Source organism: Nicotiana tabacum, chromosome 18, assembly GCF_000715075.1.
Source record: "Nicotiana tabacum cultivar K326 chromosome 18, ASM71507v2, whole genome shotgun sequence".
Taxonomy (NCBI): Eukaryota; Viridiplantae; Streptophyta; class Magnoliopsida; order Solanales; family Solanaceae; genus Nicotiana; species Nicotiana tabacum.
In genome coordinates, this window is record NC_134097.1 from 71,803,901 (window position 1) to 71,825,438 (window position 21,538).

The window sequence follows — 21,538 nt, forward strand, 5'->3', positions numbered from 1 at the left end:
ATGCACTGGTTGTTGTAGAATCGATTGTTTGACTGGTGTCAATTAGACTGGGGTCTACGTATTGGCTCGAAAAGTTTTGAGGTGAGTTGATATAACCCTTTACTAAAATGGTTTAACTCACAAAAGCACGCACACAAGGTGTTTGATGAATTGCATAAAAGAGTTAATATATATTTAATTGGAGTAGTAAGTACCTATTAGCTTAGAATTATTTTCTAGCTAAAGTTTAGATGATTATCTGGATATATGTGCATAAATTTCAGATTTTTATGTTATTTTTATATGCCTTTTTCAAGTTGAAAATTCATGAAGGATCAAGAATCTTTATAAATACTTTTGAATGTTTATTTCATTCTTATGTTATGCCTAACATTTAAGATACCAGTATGAGTATGTATAAAAGATTTAGACTTGAAAAGTCACAAGAAGAAGTTTTAGAAAGAAAAGATTTTTGGGAGTATCCTTTATTCTGAGAAGGGGTCATCGTCCAGGCCTAGGGTCCTGACCAAGGCGTTGACTTCCTGAAACTACTTGTGCCAAAGTAGGGAGCACACGAGCCGAGGATCTCGTTGCTGAGAATTTACTTAGCCATGCTAAGGTATGAGACATGAGCACTGAGAACCATAAAGTGAGTGGCACCTCGTGGATTGGGCCTATTCGATCAGGTTGGGGTCGAACCTGTGCTGATCACACGGTGACTGAGACAAAATTAAGTTAGGATAGTTGGAACTCCCAAAGTATAAAGTGAAGTATTTTTTTTTGTAAGAAAGAAAAAGAAAAGAATATTCATAAACTGCTATTATGCAATTATTTAGAATTATTTTTATAAGCTTTATGTTTTACATGAATTTAGAACATTTGCTCGTAATGTATATGTTATTAAAGTTTCGTCCCCTGTTGAGACTCACTGAGTACAAATGGTATTGACGTTCTCTTTTGGGAACCTACGTTGGTCTGCGGTACAACGTAGGAACCGGATTTGTAGGCGAGCAGGCTACGAGTTAGGACTTCCTTCTCTTCCAGTGCTATTGTGAGCTCCGCTTTTGTTCGTGGAGTATTCCTTAGAGTCATCTTTATTTAGTTATTTATTTGTTACTTAGAGAACTGGCCAGGAAATCTCATGTCCTGAGCAGTGCGTCAGTTTATCATTAGAGGCTTCATAGACATAGTCGTTGGGTTAAGATTCAGATGTTTTTGATAATAACTTAACAGTATTTCATTGGTTACTATGAATAAAATTTTGGAGTTGATTTATTTAAATGTTTAAATTAATCAAAAGTATTTGGTTAGAGTATTACCTTGTTGCATAAAAAGTTTGGAGTTATAATAGATTTGATAAGCAGAGATGGTTCGCTCGGTCATGTTTAGTGATCGAGTACCGGTCCTGGCTTGTTCAGAAAATGGGTCGTGACACTAACAGTTTTCTTTCTTCGCGTTCGCATATTCTAGTGCGCTATCACGTAGTTATGCTTCTTCTTTCTCCGCGTTCGCATCTCAGATTCCGCGATCGCACAGCTTAATCGTAATAGCTAGCATAATCCCTTCTCTTTTTTGCGATCGCATGCATCACCTCGCGATCGCGTAGTACAATATTGGCCTCAACATTTTTCCTTCTTTGCGATCGCACTTGTCTGTCCGTGATCGCATAATGCAAATCTGTGGCAGCCATTATTTCCTCTTCGCGATAGCATCTCATTTTCTGCGATCGCGATGTACAATTACCTGGGCAAGCAGAATATATTTCCAAATCGAGGGTTAGATCATTTTTACCATATCTTGACTTGTGGAGCTCGGTTTTGAGTGATTCTTTGTGGGTTTTTCAAGAAAATTGATTGGGTAAGTGTTCTTCATCTAGAATTTATTATATTATATGATTTTATCTTTATTTTTATCATTTAGTTTATGTTTTGAGTTGAGAAAAAATGGTGGTTTTTGAAGAAAGTTTTCAAAATGAAACTCATTATATGAAGGGCGAAATAGTATCGGAATTTGAGAATTTTTGTACGGTTGAACTCGTATTGGAATGGGTATTCGATTTTTGTAAAATTTGTCGAGCTCCGAGGTGCGGGCCCGGGGGTCGACTTTTGGACCAATTTTTGGATTTTGTTAAATATTGAGACTTTATGATATGGAATAGTTCCTTATGAGTTTTATTTGTGCTTTGAAGTTATTTTGGTTAGATTTGAGCCGTCCGGAGGTCCTATCACACGAGAAGTTCATTTTTGAGTATCGGTTTGTCTTCTTTGAGGGAAGTATCTTGCCTAACCTTGTGAGGGATTTCGCCTTAGGATTTGAGTCTTCTATATTGATTGTAGTTCGTGTACGCGAGGTGACGAGTGCGTGCTCGAACTTATTTGTGAAGGTTGGCCTTTAGGGTTCTTAGGTCCTTATATTTATTGAGTATGAAGTTGTTCTTGATATGACTGAGTTTCCTATTTACTAGTTTCACCTCTACATGCTTAATTGGAATTAATTGCTTTATGATTCACTTTTATTGTCTATTTGACTTAACTGATGATTTGTACCTCTCCTATTGTCATGCTATCTTTTCATAACTGCCTATCTTTATCTGGAATTATTATTATCTTATCCTATAATTGTTAGTCTTAATTGAGGTTGCAATTATCTTTCCTCTGCCTGGCCTTAATTGAAATTTGTTGTATATTTTCGTAATTGCCCGACCTTAAAATATGTTTAGACATCCTATATTTAGTTGACATGACCTTATTTGGAATTATTTGACTCGTGTTAGTTTCCTTGTGGTTGAATTGTATATTGGGGGATTGTTGCTACATTTTAATTTTCCCTTGTTAAGTTGTTTTCTTTACGCCTAGCATTCTTTACTATGGTTATTCCTTGTGAATGGGTTATATCGTTTCTTTGTGATTTAAAGTTCTTGAGTTGATTTACTTGCCGTATTTTGTATTATTATCATTGTTGTTGTTGTACTTGTTGTAATGATGCACGAGGTTTCTGCCGTGCTGTAATTGTTATCTTTGTTGGTTGCGCTGTATATTTACTTTGGGACTACGGAACGGTACTCCGAGAGATCTCCCCTGCATATTTACTTCGGGACTAAGGAACGGTATTCTAGGAGATCCCCCTGCATATTTACTTTGGGACTACGGAATGGTATTCCGGGAGATCCCTTTGTTCTGCACATTTGCTTTGGGACTACGGAATGGTATTCCGGGAGATCCCCTTGTTCTGCACATTTGCTTTGGGACTACGAAACGGTATTCCGGGAGATCCCCATGTTCTGCATATTTACTTCGGGACTACGGAACGGTATTCCGGTAGATCCTCCTGTGCTGCGAACATTTTACGTGATGTCCGTTCTTTTCCTTATGCATACTAGCTGGTATAAATTATGTTAGGATACTTGCACAAGCTTACACATAGCTAAGCATCCTTATCGAATAAGAGGTTTTTCTTGATATTCCTGAGTATAGAGGCACACCCTTGTTTATTTGCCTTCCATGTGCGAATGGGGCTCTATTTGGCACGTGAGTCATCCGTGCGATTATGAGGTGTGATGAGGTCACAAGACACCAAGTGTTAGGGTTCGGGTATTGAGAACCGTGAGTTGTAATTATTCGTGGTTCGGTACTTCGTGAAGGTTGTTGACTAAAGAATCAAATGTGAAAGTTGTCGTAGTTGCTGAGATATTATTTATCCTTGTTGTACCTGTGATTTCGGATTTAGGTTGTGTTTCCGCTCACTCTTCTGTGTCCTTATTATGGTGTTCCGCTGTTACTTGTTATTTTCTTCCTTATTGCATATACTGTATTGTTAGCCGTATTGCGTAGTCTTTATGCAAATATCATATTCTGTTGTTTTCTATGCTTATACTTGTTCAGTTTATTAGACCAGTAGGTGTCTTGACTGTTCCTCGTCACTACTCTATCGTGGTTAGTGTTAATACTTACTGAGCACCGTTGTGGTGTGCTCATGCTACACTTTTGTATATTTTTACGCAGATCCAAGTATTTGCTCGTTAGTAGTTGTGCGGATCATTACTGTGAAGACTCAAGGTAAACCTGTTGCAGCGTTCGCAGGCTTCGGATTCACCTTCCTATTTTTGTATTCACTGTTTTACTTTTTTCCAAACAGTTGTATTTGGAAGCTGTAGTAAACTCTATAGAGCTTATGACTTGTAGAGACTTCTATTTCGCGACTGTTAAATTGTAATTATTATTGCTGTTATTCAGTACAAGTTAGGCTTACCTACTCCCTAAGACTAGGTGCCATCACGATACCCAACGGAGGAGAAATTGGGTCGCGACAATTCCAAAACAGAAACATTTTTTAACATACTTCTCTCCTATCTGTTATCAATTCAAAACTGTTTCTTTCATAAAATTAAAGCTTACAGAGAAACTTAAGGATTTCAAAAACAAAATTATAAGAAACAAGAACATATTTGGTTCCTTGTCGACATAACTTACATAACTGAGATTGTGTGCCTCTTGCTTGTGTTGTATTATAACACTAGCGAAATTATCTCCAGACTTCAGTTCGTCCGATTTTTCATTCAAAAACTTTGTTCCTTAATAAGCTCTTTTCGCGAGCCTTTAAAGTCAACCAATCTCCTGGCAGTACAGAAATCACTGATATATGCAAGACTAATTCATAGAAGTTACATACACCAAATGAAGAATTGGAGCACAAAAACATAATACATTGAAATATCATGATCTAGCGAAGTTATCCAGGCTCTACCGAATGTTTTTCACCGAGTTAGTTCCTTCTGCCCCGATCACGATCACCATCACGAGCTCGATCACGCTCACGGTCATGAGCACGCATACCATCACCGTCTAATCCTCGCTTTCTATCTTGCTCTTCCCCTCTTCCGAGAATCTAGTCGCCTCTTTTCATAGCCCCTCTCATTCCTATTGTCTCTGTACCTAACTCCATGTGCATGACCACCACCATATTCCACCTCATCTTTCTGATCCGCCTTTTCACTCTCCCTCCAATTCCCCTTATCTCCATGCCTCACTTTATCCGCATGTCTCTTATCATGGTCAGGTCTCTCTCTCCCAGCTTTGTGGTTATCATAATCAGTGTTTCTTCTATAATCCAGATCGTTCCGACCCCTATAATCCCTCTCCTTCTCACCACTTGGTCTCGTTCCACTTCCACGATGCCTCTCTTCAGTTCTGTAATCTTTACTTCTCCCCTCCTGCCTATGGCATTCATATCCATCTCTTTTTCTATCCTTCCGGACTCCGACATCATCCAATTCCCTATGTTTAGGATTGTGATTTTCATGATGTTTCCCATCTTCATAATATCTTCCTCTCTTATTTCCTTTAGGACTTCCAACAGCATCTTCGTCAAATACCATTTCATACCTTGATTTAAATGTTTACAAAAGTTAAAGCTTTAGAGAGAGATAAACAGGAGGAATGAGGTGTGGGTCACTAATTCCTACAAACCTTGAGTTACCATCTCCGCCACGCTGCTTGTTGTCTTCTTTAAGTACGTAGTTCGACTGCTGTTTGGCGGCATCACCAGTGCAGTCTTTAGCCACGTGATCAAGAGAACCACATTTGAAGCAACCTCTTCCTGAAATAAATAAATGCTATCCATCAGCTTTAATTGGCAGGGGGGCCTGCAACAATGTTGCTTGCAATCCAATGTCCCAAAAGAGCAGATACATATAAGAAAGGTATTTTGGAACTACATTCAAATGAAAGTTATCATAGAAAGAAATCAATAAGCAAGCTCACAGAGGGATACCTTACTTGAGATTGTGGGAAAAATATTGCTGGCAAGCTCACGAAGGGATACTTTAGGCTGGAAAGGCAGCAGGGATAGAAACTTTTCAGTGAAATCTTGTTGTTAGACTCTGATAATGAACGTGGCAGGGGATGGTGCTATATGACACTGGGAAATGATTTGGATACAAAATAGCTTTCTTTGGATGGGTTGTAGCAGACAAAGCTTGTCTAACGCAGGAAAAATTACAAAGAAGAGGTTTTAACTAATGTAGCTGGTGCTATAATTGCAAAAAATAAAAATAAAAATAAAATAAAAAATAAAAAAAAATCGTGATACAGTTGATCACTTGCTAATAAACTGCCATATTGTGTGGCAGAATTTGGTGTATGTTGATTTTGCTTTTGATGCTGATGCAGTGCTGGAATTTTTGGATCCTTACAACTATATGAGGATTTCCACCCAGCATGTTATTATACTTGCTCAGTATCCTCTTGGTACTGAGATCTGTTAATAAAACTTACTTTTACCTATCAAACAGAATAGACTAATTCACTAATCTATCACCACATTTGACAACCTTGAGGGAAAAGTTCCTATAGGATAACCCGTTCAATGTAACTCATTTACGGAACATAATCTGTCAATTGGTTACACCAACTGAAACAGTAATTAATTTTAGGGAACCACATGGCACAATAATGACACTGAGTAGAACTATCAACAGTAACTACTAAAATGAAGTTATGATCCTAAAAAGCATAAATCCAAAATGCACTTGCATGGATGCGAAAATCAGACTATCATCTACACAGATGAGCAAAAACTATCTGATATCAAATTCAAAATGTCATACAACCAGATGACATCATCTTACTATAGTACTCAGTTTCTAATGCAAATAAATCCCATTCAGAATTGACCAGACAAACACATTACACGATGTGCAAAGTTTACCTTTACCCATATGGTCTTTGCGTCGATATTGGGACCACAACTTTGCAACACTCTGGCTGAAATCAACATGTATCCTTCGATCATCAATTAGAGTATTATCCATCTATGAAAAACAGCAAAAGTTAGTCATCTAAATCATAGTTCTCCCACCATGTATGTCGCTACCTTCTAATTAAGTATAAAAACACATACAACTTCAATGTTCACGTAACAAGTTAATGAATAAAAGAACAAAACAAGCTAGATGGGAATGCACACCATTTTCAAGCACTCCTGCCTTCAAGATTGATTGTCCACTTTCATTTTTTCTTTTTCTTTTGATGAAAAACTTGTCTACTTTCCTTTCTGGCACGTTTAAAAAATATTGTCTGCTTCCATTAAAGGAAGTTCTACCCCACATTCCATCACACCAAATGTTACAAGGATTCCACTTTAGCTCACACCTCTTGTATCCATCGTAAACCAAAAACTGACATGGTGTCCTCATATGTTCCTCAACTGAAATGCTTAGGATAAACACTATAAAATTGACTCAGAAAAATAAATGATCAACAGGACATTCCATTTGAGTAGAAAACGCATATTTTTCTATCAGGAGGAGGAAGCAAAAAGAGAATATTCAAATTAACAGAAAGTCATTCATTCAGTTTGGACTTTGGAAGGCAGCCACCTCATATGTAATGCTACTGCGAAAGATAAGGTTGTGCTTAAACCACTTGCAACTCGATTTCATCAGTATGACACTCCTCTTTCTTCCCTTTTTATCCCTTTTCATCTCCCTGGTCATATCCCAAGGGAAAGGGAAAAATAACATGTTTACAACCTGTAGCTTATGATGCCATAGGGATCAAAAGGTTCAGGAACAAAAAAGAGCAAAAGAACCCCATACGCTATATAAATCACTATATGCCACAGGGTGATATAGCCTCTGAATCAGTCAAATCGTTACCTACACTGAGTGAGATATACATCTTAGATCTGTTCTGAGTTCACAAAGAGAAACTCTAAGTTTTTGTGTTTTTTTTTGGAACAGGTAAAGATGTAATTCTATTAAAATCAGAAAGCTGGCACTAAGATGGTGCCAGGGAATTACAATGTTTGAAACCTTCCTGAGCAAAAACAAAAAAGAGAAGGTTCCACCTATATAAGCACATATTCCTGTAGTGAGGATGTCGAGTCGAGCATGCTACTTCTGTTATTTATATCCTGAATATTTGCCCAAAAAGCCAAAAGCCATAAGAGAAATTCTAAGTTTAATGTTATTCGAGAATGGGATCTATAGAAAACAATCCCTTCATACATTAAGCAGACAAGTTGTGAATACAAATATTATGCCAACACGTTTATCAAGCACTGCTTCTATAAACAACAGCCTTAATGCCCACCAATAAGGATCTTTGAAAATCAATCTTTGCAATCACTTTCAACAAACGTATCTCATACACATTATATCATTTGAAAAAGGCCTAGTAGTACGGGTGCTGCATAATCAGTATTGGATTTCCTTACACTTAGCATCAAGATCATACAGTACCAAAAGGAGAAGCATCTGTTAAATGAGATACATCCTAACACCAGCATTCAGTTTTCACATTAAATTTGAAGCTCATAAGTACGAACATCTTAAGTCATTTGAAAAATAGATACAATTAATTAAATACATTTTACATTTCAATAAAGCATTCTTCTTCAGTACCTTATAATATGCTTGTTCACAGGCCTCTTTGTCCTCAAACTCTGGCAAAATAAGAAGTTATACAATCAATACAAAAGGAAACACAAAGGGAAGAAAGCATTCACTTGCACAATGATTAATTGGGGTTAAAAGAAGAAAAACAACATAGCTAAACACTATCCAGTTCAGCAGTTACGCAAACAGAGAAAGGGAAACAAAAGTGAAGATATGAAACCCTCTCTGCAAGTTCTGTCCCCTTTCTTGCCTTCTCTTCTGGAATCTCCTCAAAAGCTTGTGCAAAAGAGTTATACCCCAACATTCCGTTGTTTTTCTTTCATATTCTTCAATCCAAAGAAGCCCTAACGTTGACATGGGTTATTCCTAGTGAGGGTGAGAAGAGAAGAGTATCACTGGTAAAGGTAGCAGCCTGACAGTGTTTTGAATAGCATGAGGCGACAAAAAGCGATGAGGACTCGCTTCACTAAGGCGAGAAGCGTACTGCTCGCATTTTTTATGTGAAGCGCCAATTAATACAAAAAAATAAAATATTAAATTTGCATATATAAATAACTAAAAACTCAATAACAACAGCATATTAATAAATATATCAATTCAAAAACTCAATCGATAGAAATCAAATATATTAATATAGAGAGAGAGATATAATATATTATTGTTTATAGAGAAAAATTAATTATAATTAAAGAGAGAAAATAACAGTTATTTGTAATTATAGAGAGAAGTTAATATGCAATTAATAGTTTACTAAACTGGAAAAAAAATCAAAAGAGAGAAACAGAAGAAGAAAGAAGAGAGAAGCGAAAACAGGGGTCAAAGAAAAGAAAGAAAGAATATTTCTGCCGGAAATCAGTTGTTGCCGAAAAGAAGAACAAAGAAGACTTACTACCGGAAAAAAGAAAAGAAAAGAAAGAAGAAAGAAGAGAGGCGTAGTGCCGGAAAAGACGCGGGAAAACAGAGGCTTACTGCCCAAAAAAGAAAAAGAAAAGAAAGAAGAAAGAAGTACCTGTAAGTCGAAGAAAACCCTAACTTTTATTAAGTCTCTTCTTTTTTCTTTCTCTTTTTTTAAAAAGCGACGCCTCTGTCACTACCTCGCCTTGCCGCCTGGTTGGTGCTACTTCGCCTCGCCGGCGCTTTTTAAAAACGGATCGTAACAGATCAAAAAAAGCGCCTGATCCTCTCTTCGCGTCACTACGTCGCTAATCGCTACTCGCTATTAGCGACGTAACGAGCGCTATTTACAATAACACAGGTTATAATATGATCAGTGGTGAAGCAAACAAATAAGGCGTGTATCATCAGTGGTGATACACACCTTGTGTTTAGAAACGTCTTGGCTGGGAATGTAAAGCAGGTCAGGCATTCTTAATGGAAATAAGATCACATTAAGAGGGAAAGGACAGAGAATGGTGATGGCATTCACCACCTTAGATGATGATCAAGGTGTTGTCTGTTTACAATAGATCGTCATTTCCGACAAAATAGCAGGCACCAATAAAATCAATTGGAGATCAAGGTGTTGTTTTCAGCTACGAGTAGTATACAGCCAGAGGAGGTTATCAATCAAAGATTTTAGAATCATCCTGATCAAATACTATTGAGGACTTTGCATTGGACAATGTTGATAAAGTAGTATACATATTGGTATTGTTTTCAAAACTCAAAAGTATATATATAGGTAGGAATATCGGGCAAACATAACAGGTCATCCATGGTTCAGATAATTTAGAGAACTTTTCCTTGAATAGTGCAATACTAAAAGATCTTCCTACCGAAAGTGGCTGGTCAACACCAGTTGCTCTCTTAATAGGTTTTTGACACCCTTGAAGGTACTGATATTGCAGCAGGCCTAGACTTGCTGGATGGCATGGGTAACTCACATCACTTCCTTAGAGTTTAAGATTATGGAAAAAAACACATTACCGGGTGAAGAATCAGCAACAAGGTGCACATATTTTTGTTAAGCTTTAATACCTCACAATTTTTTAATGGAATCTTAAACATACCAATGAAAGCATAGCAGAGGCTATCCCCAGTCTTGAAGTCCCTAATAATTTCAGCACTGAGGAGAGCAAGCAATAAGAGATGAGAGAAATTTCAACACATATTGGCACTAAATGAACAATAAATAGCATGTAAAATATTCAAAATATGATAACAAACTTACGATGTCACGGTTCCAAAGCGTGAGAAGATTGTATACAGGTCTTCATCCTGCATGGAAAAATATTGTATGATGGTACCAGAAAGAAAGATGGCATACGTGTTCAAAAAATTGGATGATCAAGAATTAAAGCTTAAACAATCTCTTTCCTTTTAAAAGACTTAACAACAAGAATAAAGCAAAAACTTACTTCAGTAACTGGATTTAATTTACAAACAAACAGCACATTGTCAGGAGGCTTTATCTCAGCATCAGGAATGTCTCCTACCTGTGACACGAGTTAGCATGATTACAATTTGGAAGGCCTACAATTTTTGAATGATCAAACAGTTTACAAAAGTTCTTACACTTTCAAGTACTACTGCTCGGGAATGTGCTTCTTTTGCATGCAGAACCTCCTCAAGTTCTTGTATACCCAGTTGCTCATCCATTGGCACCCAATCATCTTCTAGTCGCACATCATCTTCAACCTAAGTAGATAGAAAGATGTAAGGGCATGAATAACATAAAAGGGTAATTGCTTGACTAAGTGGACAACGAACATGTTAGGGATATTATTACATATCTTCTTTTATGAAAATTTCATTCCCAAGGAAGATGGGTATAAGGAAGAGCCTTAGGTCCCACCCTGTGATCACATCATGTGTGCAAGCCTTGTAGTGTATAGCTATAAATAGGAACCTCTTGTATTGTATTTATCATCCAATATCAATAATATATTTTCTTCCGTGCCTTCTCACAAACACAAAATAACATGTACGAAGCTTGATGAACAAGAAACAACAACAACAACAACAACAACAACAACAACCCAGTGTAATCCCACAAGTGGGGTCTGGGGAGGGTAATATGTACGCAGACCTTACCTCTACCCCGAGGGGCAGAGAGGCTGTTTCCAGGAGACCCTCGGCTCAAAGAGGCAACAAGAGACACTATATTAGTACTATCAATAGACTCATAATAAAACAACATAAAGTACCATAAAATCCATAACATAACATAAATACCATAAAAAACAAAGTAACAGCAATATAAGAGATATAGGAAATACGAGAAAGATGTAAGGTATTAATACACAGGAGATAAAGCCCATCATCAGTAGTTGATCAATAGCATCCTAAGACTACTTCCTAACTGGCTAGTCTCACTCTAGTGCGCTGTAACAAAGACATCACAATTTCCCTAACCTACCACCTTAATGCTCGATCTCCACAATTCCCTGTTTAGGGCCATGTCCTCAGTAACCCTAAGTCGCGCCATATCCTGCCGGATCACCTCTCCCCAATACTTCTTAGGTCTCCCCTTACCTCTCCTCGTACCACCACCGCCAGTCGTTCACACCTTCTCACCGGTGCATCAGTGTTCCTCCGCTGAATGTGCCCGAACCATCTGAGTCTTGCTTCCCGCATCTTGTCCTCCATGGGGGCCACACCCACCTTCTCTCGAATATCTTCATTTCTAATCTTATCCTTCCTTGTATGCCCGCACATCCACCTCAACATCCTCATCTCTGCAACTTTCATCCTCTGGATGTGTGAGATCTTCACCGGCCAACACTCGGTCCCATACAACATAGCAGGCCTAACCACTGCCCAATAAAATTTACCTTTCAGTAACAGTGGCACTTTCTTGTCACACAGGACTCCCGTCGCTAACCTCCATTTCATCCACCCCACCCACTATACGGTGTGTGACATCCTCGTCGATCTCCCCGGACCCCTGAATAAACGACCCCAGGTACTTGAAACTACCCCTCTTAGGGATGACTTGAGAATCAAGCCTCACTTCCACTCCCGCTTCCGTCGGCTCTGCCCCAAATTATATAAATACACATCGAACAACAGAACTCTACCATTTTTTTCAGATCAAGACCCAGATACAAATCCATTGACTAAATATGGAAGTAGCAAAATTTTGTCAGATAGTGCAAAACCTAAATAATCTCTACCATAATCCTCTAGCAAAAAGACCAATCTAAAAACAAGTAATACGGCTCTCATGCTCTATTGGATGATATTTAATTGTTAAAATTCCCCAAAAGAAACAAGCTTTGGTGTAGTGTTAGGAAACCAGAATTTCTCCTAACTGTAATCAGTGAATTTGCAATACATGACAACATTTCAACTATTCTTTATTGCTACCAACAAACAAAATAAGTTCTACAGAGAAACAAACAACAATTAGAACATTAATACACCTAACAACCAAGGTATTTTGAGGAACCTTAACCTCCAAATCTGCTAGAGAAAATACTACAGAATAAATTGCCTGTCTTCCTTTCTTCCTAATATAATATAACACAAAATAACTGCCTGAACTGCTAGTTAACTGCAAGGTAACTACTACCAATACAGATACATAATAATAAATAAATAAAACAATTACATTTAAGCCTTATTTTCACCCTTCTTTCTGCGGTTATAGACCCTAGTAACAGCAGGTCTAATAATACCCGCCCCAACAAGTTTCACCTTGTCCTCAAGGTGAAAATGAGGAAACTGCGCATCAATGACTTCATAGGATTCCCAAGTGTTCTCAAAGTCTGGTAAGTCCTTCCACTTAATCAAAACTTCTTGGGAGCCATTCAAGAGTGTCCGACAATCCACTACACTTTCAGGTTGCACTTGCATTTCAAGTTCTTCAGACAAGAAAGGAGGGAGCTTTTGAACTGGAGTAGAATCTTTCACACCACGCTTTAGCCAAGAAACACGAAATACGGGATGCACCCGTGAATGAGGGGGTAAATCAAGGCGATAAGCAACTTTACCAATTTTGCTCAAAACAGTATATGGCCCATAGTAACGAGGACTTAACTTCTGATTAACCTTTTTAGCAAGAGAGCGAAGCTTGAAAGGTTGCATGCGAAGATAAACCAAATCACCAGGCTGAAATACAACTTCACGACGCTTAGCATCAGCATAAAGTTTCATTTGAACTTGAGCATGAGTCAGATTTGCTTTGAGTTCATCCAGAATTGTGTTGCGAGCAACAAGCTGCTGGTTGACCTCTTCGACAGCAGAAATTTCATCAGTGAACCTCAACAAGGAAGGAGGAACTCGTCCATATAACGCTCTAAAGGGAGTCATCTTGGTGGAACCATGGTAAGTGGTATTAAACCAAAATTCACCCCAAGGAATCCATTTTGGCCACTGTTTGGGATATGCCCCTGCAAAACATCATAAATAAGTCTCCAAAGAGCGATTGACAAGCTCAGTTTGACCGTCAGTCTGAGGGTGATAACCTGAGCTTAACTTGAGGTTAGTGCCGGACAATTTAAATAATTCCTGCCAAAATTGGCTGATAAAAACCCGATCTCGGTCTGAAACAATAGATGTGGGAAAGCCATGCAGTCGTACAACCTCACGAACAAACAGCTCAGCAACACTCTTTGTTGTATATGGATGAGATATGAGAAGAAAATGGCTATATTTGGTGAAACGGTCCACCACAACTAGTATAGTATTGTACCCCATTGCTTTTGGTAATCCACTGATGAAATCCATAGAAATATCATCCCAAACTTTGGTAGGAATAGGCAATGGTTGCAGCAAGCCAGCGGGACTAAGGGTTTCATACTTGTTCTGCTTGCAAACTTCACAACTAGCCACGAAGTTTTGCACATCCCTTTTAATTCCATAACAATACAACACCTGTGAGATACGCTTGTATGTCCGGAAAAAACCTGAATGACCACCTGTAGGTGAAGAGTGAAATTCTTTAAGAAGCATAGGAATGTGTAATGAAGAACGGGGAATCACCAACCGACTTTTGAAAAATAAGCAGCCATTTTTTACAGCATAATTCGGCTGTGAAGCTGGATCTCGAAGCAAATCTTGTGTCACTTGACGAAGTTGATCATCTTGCTGAATTTCTGTGACAAGATCATCTAAGGTACTGTTGTGTAAAACAGAAAAGGCCATGAAATGAAACTGGCGGGACAAAGCATCAGTTGCCTTATTCTCACAACCAGGCCAATATTGAATCTCAAAATCAAATCCCATCAACTTGCTGACCCATTTTTGTTGCTCTTCAGCCATGACATGCTGGCCCATGAGAAATTGGAGACTTCTTTGGTCCGTCCGGATAATGAAATGTCGACCCATTAGGTAATGACGCCACTTTTGTCCAGCTAAAACAATAGCCATTAACTCTCTCTCATATATTGATTTAGATTGTGCTCGAATAGAGTCCTTGGCTAAGAAAAGCAATGGGTCGTCCTTCTTGCATTAAGACAGCTCCAATCCCAAATCCTGAAGCATCAGTCTCAAGCACAAACACCTTGTTAAAATCCGGTAGTGCCAAAACCGGCAAAATGACCATAGCCTTCTTAAGAGAATCAAAAGCTAATTGAGCTTCTTTATTCCAACTAAAAGCATCTTTCTTGAGCAATTGTGTGAGTAGCCTGGCTATCTTCCCATAGTCACGAACAAACTTCTTGTAGCAACCAGTAAGTCCCAAAAATCCTCTCAAACCTTTAACATCTTTGGGAATTGGCCAATTAACCACACTTGTTATTTTGGAAGGATCTGCTGAAACTCCATCTGCTGAAATAATATGCCCCAAATACTCCAGTTGTTGCTGTCCAAAACGACATTTTTCCAATTGACGACCAAGTTATGAAGTTTTAAAATTTGCAGCACCTCCCGCAAATGATCCAAATGAGTAGCAAAATTTGCACTATAAACTAATATGTCATCAAAAAAGACCAATACAAACTTACGTAAGTAAGGACGAAATATATCATTCATCAAGGCTTGAAAAGTAGATGGAGCGTTGGTCAGTCCAAAAGGCATGACCAAAAACTCATAGTCGCCTTCATGTGTACAAAAAGTTGTCTTCGCACATCCTCCTTGCAAACCCGGATTTGATGATACCCGGATCTTAGATCCAATTTCGAGAATATAGTGGCACCCCCAAGCTCATCTAATAAATCATCAATTGCTGGAATTGGAAATTTATCTGGAATAGTAATCTTATTAAGGGCCCGATAATCCACGCAGAATCTCCAACAACCATCCTTTTTGCGAACTAGCAATACTAGACTAGAGAAAGGACTTGTACTTGGTTGGATGATACCAGCTACTAGCATTTCCCTTACAATTCGCTCAATCTCATTTTTCTGGTAATAGGGGTAGCGATATGGACGAATATTGGGTGGATTGGTTCCTGTTTTAAGTTGGATAGCATGATCATGGCTCCTACTAGGTGGCAGCCCTTTTGGTTCCTCAAATAACGTTCCAAATTCTTCAAGTAATTGCTGCAAATCCAAATTCTCTTGTTCTTCCCTTACTGTTAACTCATTCAGATCAACATAATATCCTTCTGCATCTTTTTGCAAGGCTTTAAACAGATTTTTGAGTGAAGCCACCGATTTGCACAATGAGGGGTCGCCTCGAACAACTCGTGTTTGCCCCTCTATTTCAAATTTCAGCGTCAATGTTTTGAAATTGGCTTGGATATCCCCCAAAGTCTCTAACCACTCGATTCCTAACACTACATCGGCACTGCCCAAATCAAAAAGAAAATAATCTTGTATTACCCGCATTTCATCAATCCACAATTCCACTTCTTTGCAGCTTCGCATGCTTTTTACATGTTGTCCATTCCCAACTTCTACCAAAAACGGCTTTGTTTCTGTTTGTTTTAACCTTAATGCTTCAGCAACTGTGCGAGAGATAAAATTTGTTGATGCTCCGCTATCAATCAACACAATAACCTTCTTTCCCAATATTGTTCCCCATACTTTCAAGGACTTTTTTGAGGTAAATCCTGCAATATAGTGCAAAGACAACTGCATTAACTTTTGTGGTTCCGTCTGTTCTAGAACATTTAATTGGTTTATCCCTGCACTAATTACTTCATCTGTTTGCTCATCTATGCCTCCTTCTTGGTCATCCTCTGCTGCCACAATAAGTAGATTTAAATGTTTTAAATTGCATCGGTGATTAGGGCCATATTTTTCATCGCAGCGAAAACAAAGCCCTTTCCTCAATTTATCTTGATATTCTGCATCAGATAGCCTTTTGTATGCTCCTCCACGCCTTGCAGAAGTTTCTGGTGCTGCCGGTACGATTTCTCCTCGCTTTTGCTCGTGAAATTGTCGTGGTACTGTTGTAACAGTTGTACGTGTAGAGTTCAAGGGTGTTGTGGCTACACGCACATGAGGACTTGTACTGCTTCCTGTTCGGTTGTTGTCAGTCGTAGGGAAATGGGTTGGATCCCTAGGAAGTGCCATACGCATATGTCTTGGCAAGTGTGCTTGGTTGAGAGCCCAATTCTTCTCTTCAATACGCTGGCTTTGGTCCATTATTTGGGTTAGTGTTCCCAATTTGCTAAGACGCAATTCTGCTTTGATCTCCTCTCGCAAACCATTGATAAATATTCCCATCAAAACCTCATCGTCGGCATCTTTCAAGGGTGCTGAGAGTAGTTCAAAATCTTCTCTGTATTGGGCCACGCTTCCAGTTTGTTGCAACCCTATCAAAACTTCGTATAAGTTCCCCAATTGTGATGGAGTAAATCGTTGGAGTATGGCTACTCGAAACACATCCCATGTGACAACTGGAGTTCTTGTCTCCCACCACTGGAACCAATTTAAGGCTCTTCCTTCAAGACAAACAGCAGCAGCCTCCAATTTATCCTTGTCATCAATGCCATTGAAATGAAAATAACACTCTGCTCTATTAAGCCACCCATATGGATTATCACCAGAGAATAAGGGTAATTCTAGCCTTCTAGGACGTGTTTCATCACGAAATTGTGGTTGAACCCCCTCACGTGTCCATCGCCTCCCTGATTGCCGCTATTTTCTGCCATCATTTCTGCCTCTTTAGTTGGATCTGCCTGATTTTTCGGATTTCCCTTCATATGTTGAAGAATTTCAGCATCATGTTCATCCTTTTTCTGCATTCACTCCCGTAACTGGCCTAGGTAATCCCGTACTGCCCCAATCTCCTCTTGTACTTCATTCATTGTTTTCTCTAACCCTTCAATTCCTCCTTCCATTCTGGTTGAAACCATGAAGGCTCTGATACCAAAAATGTTAGGAAACCAGAATTTCTCCTAACTGTAATCAGTGAATTTGCAATACAGAACAACACTTCAACTATTCTTTATTGCTACCAACAAACAGAATAAGTTCTACAGAGAAACAAACAACAATTAGAACATTAATACACCTAACAACCAACGTATTTTGAGGAACCTTAACCTCCGAATCTGCCAGAGAAAATACTACCGAATAAACTGTCTGTCTTCCTTTCTTCCTAATATAATATAACACAAAATAATAAATAAATAAATAAAACAATTACATTTAAGCCTTATTTTCACCCTTCTTTCTGCGGTTATAGACCCTAGTAACAGCAGGTCTAACATGTAGACAAAATTCTGTGTCTGGAACTGAGCAGTGGAAAGATGTGAGTTCTAGTTTATTCTATTTTTTGCAGAATTCATTGACATCCCATACTCAAGATACCCTGATTATCTTGACAAACTAACTTTAAATGGACATCGTTATATCAAGCTAAGGAACTGGTTCACAAATCAAAAGGATAAAAGAGAAAATGAAAACAGACAACAAAGCTTTTGCAGTCTCTCTAGGTGCATAACCTACAGTCCAAAACTTCAAATTTTGTTCATGTACTCTTTATGATCTGCAGCATCAAAGGAATGAACTTCAGATAATACTGTTGCATATCTCTACCAGCATAATCTTAATTAGGCAAAGAAGGATAAACTACACTTCAAATTCTATGGTTTTATACTTGATGATGCATAAAAACTCATGGAGGTGAACAAGTGGACTGGTAATATACTTGATGATGCATAAAAACTCATGGGGTGAATAAGTGGACTGTTAATTTCTACATTCTTTACCTCATCTTTTGGCTTCCCTTCAGGTGAGGCATCTGGAATCAAGTCGCTTAGCTGGGCAGGATCGTCGAAAGGATCGTCCAATATGTAAGTGTGTTTGATTCTGAAGAGTGGACATTATCAATTAGAAGAGATCTACTAAATGGAGAAAAGAGGAGCATACAATACATCAACAACGAACCGGATATTTTTAAATGGCCTGCCCTTCTCATCCACATAAGCTTCATTTATCCTATTCAATGTGTCCAGCCCTTCTGCAATCTCTCCAAAAACCTAACAGAACAAATTACATTGATCAAAATGTCGTGGACTTGGAGACAGTAACAACTTTAAGAGAACACCCAGAAATTATCTAATCATCAGACGCTTCTTCCTCACATTTATTCACAAAGAAGTCAGCATAAATAACAATGATAGAACACGAATGCTATAGAATATAAATCTCAAATTAGGCAAAACTTGGCAGAAAAACCAAGGCATTCAAGAAAAAATATATAAAGATATTTCCTTTCTTTTAGACAACCAAGAAATCCCCCTAAGCCAGTGGCGCACGATTCAAATTTCAGAAGATAATGGGCCGGCCCCAATATAAAGATATTTCCTTGACTTGTCATTAGTGATGCCACTGTACAAGATATACTATAGCACTCAGAAATTATGCATCATGTTCAGACCATAAAGAACTAGTGTTGTCAAAGGCGCGCTTAAGCCCTGAAGCGAGGCTCAAAACATGTTGAGTGCTTCGCCTCGCTTTGTGGGCGCTTTAGTATCCTCGTCAAGGCTCTTAGGCATACTTTTTCTTGCCAATAAGTGTAATCCTGAAGAGGCGATCAAAACAATTGATATTTCACTTTATTGTAATTTTTTATTTATTTCTTTGTCCATATATTTATTATTCATACTTATAATTATTAGTCTTGGGCTACACATACATATTTGAATATTTTCCTCCTTTGCGCCTTTTTCATAAAAGCACATGCTTTATTTGCGCTTTGCGCTTAAAGCCCCAATGGACCTTAGAGCTTTTTTGCGCTTTTCGCCTTTGATAACGCTATAAAGAACATATTCAATAAAAGGTTGTTAATACTAGCTATAAGTTCTAGACAACTACAAACAGCATAGTACCAATATCACTATAAATGAGTGAATTTAATTTCAGAATATCTACATAAAATCACAGATTTTGCTCATCTGGAAACTGCTTCACCTAAAATTTGACCCAACATAGGGAACAATCCACAAGAAGATGGCAGAGAAAAATTTAAGTGATCTTGGTAGGAGCAAGCAAGAAAAGTTTGAAATAAAGATATCATAACTTGGCCTCTACCTGAAGTACTTTAGGTTAAAAAATAAAAAATCACAAAATGTAGGCCAGTAAGTATCACAAGTTATCTTGCAAAGTAGCTTTTTTCATGTTATCACGACTAATGAGTTTCACAAAAATATTCTAGAATAGGATTCTCCATATAGAATCTCGAGTAACATAAAAAAACAGAACCACTCATAAAAAGAATCTTTATTTGGCTCTAATTTTCATATCACCTGAAAAGGATATCATTACTAAACTGGATCCTTAAACTTTTTCATCGGAAGGAGTATATTGGTATTTTGTGCTATTGCTATCATAATACCTCCTACCTACTTGGATGCAGGTAAAACAAAGTCGATAGAAACAATGACCTTAATGCATGTGAAAGCACTATGTTAGCTAAGAAATTCTCATATCTTCATGCTACTGCAATAAACAAATAAGGAAATGCTCTTAGTGCTGAAAACATGGTGAAATGTTAGGGCAGCTGACAGAAAAATTAATAGTGCATTGGATAAAGGATATAAGTCAGCGTTGATGCCTTAATAGAACAAAGAGGATATATGGATGAATAAAATTCAGGACAGAAATACTCACGGTGTGCTTCCCATCAAGGTAGTCGAGATCATCACGTAGCGTGATATAGAACTGAAAAAAAGGAGAAGAGTGTCATAACTATGTTATGCAGTATTACAAGCTATGATCATTCAAAAGGGCTACATTGTATTGAAAGCTAATGTGAAAGGAAAGTACAAGACCTGAGAAGCATTTAAGTTTTCCCCAGCGCTAACCATGGCTACAGTTCCCATCTTTGAATGCTTCAAGTCCAAATGAATCTCGTCTCCAAAGAACCGAGCCTGCTCACCGTATAAAAATCTGAAAACGCATTGAGTCATGTGATCAAGCTTATGTGAAATTTCATAGCCTTACTGCATCTTGTAGCAAAAGACAATCCAAGACACACACACACACACACACACACACCCCTCTCCCCCCCCCCCAAAAAAATTAACAAATATAAATGATCCAGGGGTAGACTGATGATTCAAGCCATTACTTGGAAGATAAGACACTGAGTAGGAGACAATAGATGGATAGCCAACTGGAAAGGATCCTCCGCCTCCAACCACGAAATTGTTGCTCGAGTCACCAGTGGGTGAATGGGTGAAAGTGGGAAAGACCACTGTTGGCCCTTAGGTGGGTGTGTTGGGGGGGGGGGGGTCTGTCTGTCATATCAAAGGAAAGAAAAAAAACCATTGCAAAAAGTGAATTTAGCACATTTGTAACTATTGACTTACTTGTATACTGAATCACCCCCTGACCCAGTTCCAGTGGGATCTCCAGTTTGCGCAGTGAAATCCTTCTGAACCGTGTGAAATAGGCAGCCATTGTAATACTTAATCCTGCATTATTAAAGGGTAAGTTTATTAGTTTAATGCTCCTTAAACGTATATGTAGCCGTTTTACATCCTGTTCTCATCGTGAATGCACTCAGATACTACTATGTTATTAATCGTCGTATGAAAGTAGTGGTGGCAAAAATGCTGATTAATACAAACAGTACTAAAAATCTGCTCTCAGGCACACTCCCCGAGGAGCCTGAGAACCTAGAATTCTGAGTTCATACAAACACCATCGGAGAGCCACTGGTGACGCGAGCCTACCCCTGCAAACAGCTCCGACATCGGATCTCCCACGCGCGGCCAAGCGCCGGCAAGCACTCCCCCACGCGCCGGCACGTGAGCCTAATCCAGGCAACTTTTCAACTTTTTTCTTCAGGACAGCCTTTTCATCACCTTGTTCCGACCAAACC

General features: G+C 38.5%; 1 protein-coding gene across 2 annotated transcripts in view; it reads right to left on the minus strand.

The window, feature by feature from the left end:
• Positions 1 to 4,526: 4,526 nt before the first annotated feature.
• Positions 4,527 to 21,538, minus strand: part of LOC107831678 (peptidyl-prolyl cis-trans isomerase CYP59-like) — a 30,137-nt gene continuing 13,125 nt past the window's right edge. The window contains exons 2-14 of one of the 2 annotated variants that reach the window (XM_075236978.1): positions 21,024 to 21,128; positions 20,484 to 20,601; positions 20,323 to 20,373; positions 18,598 to 18,689; positions 18,420 to 18,519; positions 10,889 to 11,011; positions 10,732 to 10,809; positions 10,545 to 10,591; positions 10,384 to 10,439; positions 8,381 to 8,421; positions 6,685 to 6,787; positions 5,445 to 5,574; positions 4,527 to 5,360 (exon numbers count right to left, since the gene is read on the minus strand). In XM_075236978.1, coding sequence (XP_075093079.1) covers positions 4,835 to 5,360; positions 5,445 to 5,574; positions 6,685 to 6,787; positions 8,381 to 8,421; positions 10,384 to 10,439; positions 10,545 to 10,591; positions 10,732 to 10,809; positions 10,889 to 11,011; positions 18,420 to 18,519; positions 18,598 to 18,689; positions 20,323 to 20,373; positions 20,484 to 20,601; positions 21,024 to 21,128 — 1,570 coding nt within the window. In that variant the 3' untranslated portion in view covers positions 4,527 to 4,834. Of the gene's footprint in view, positions 5,361 to 5,444; positions 5,575 to 6,684; positions 6,788 to 8,380; positions 8,422 to 10,383; positions 10,440 to 10,544; positions 10,592 to 10,731; positions 10,810 to 10,888; positions 11,012 to 18,419; positions 18,520 to 18,597; positions 18,690 to 20,322; positions 20,374 to 20,483; positions 20,602 to 20,782; positions 21,129 to 21,538 lie in introns of both variants that reach the window. The other variant, XM_075236979.1, reaches the window with a different exon arrangement.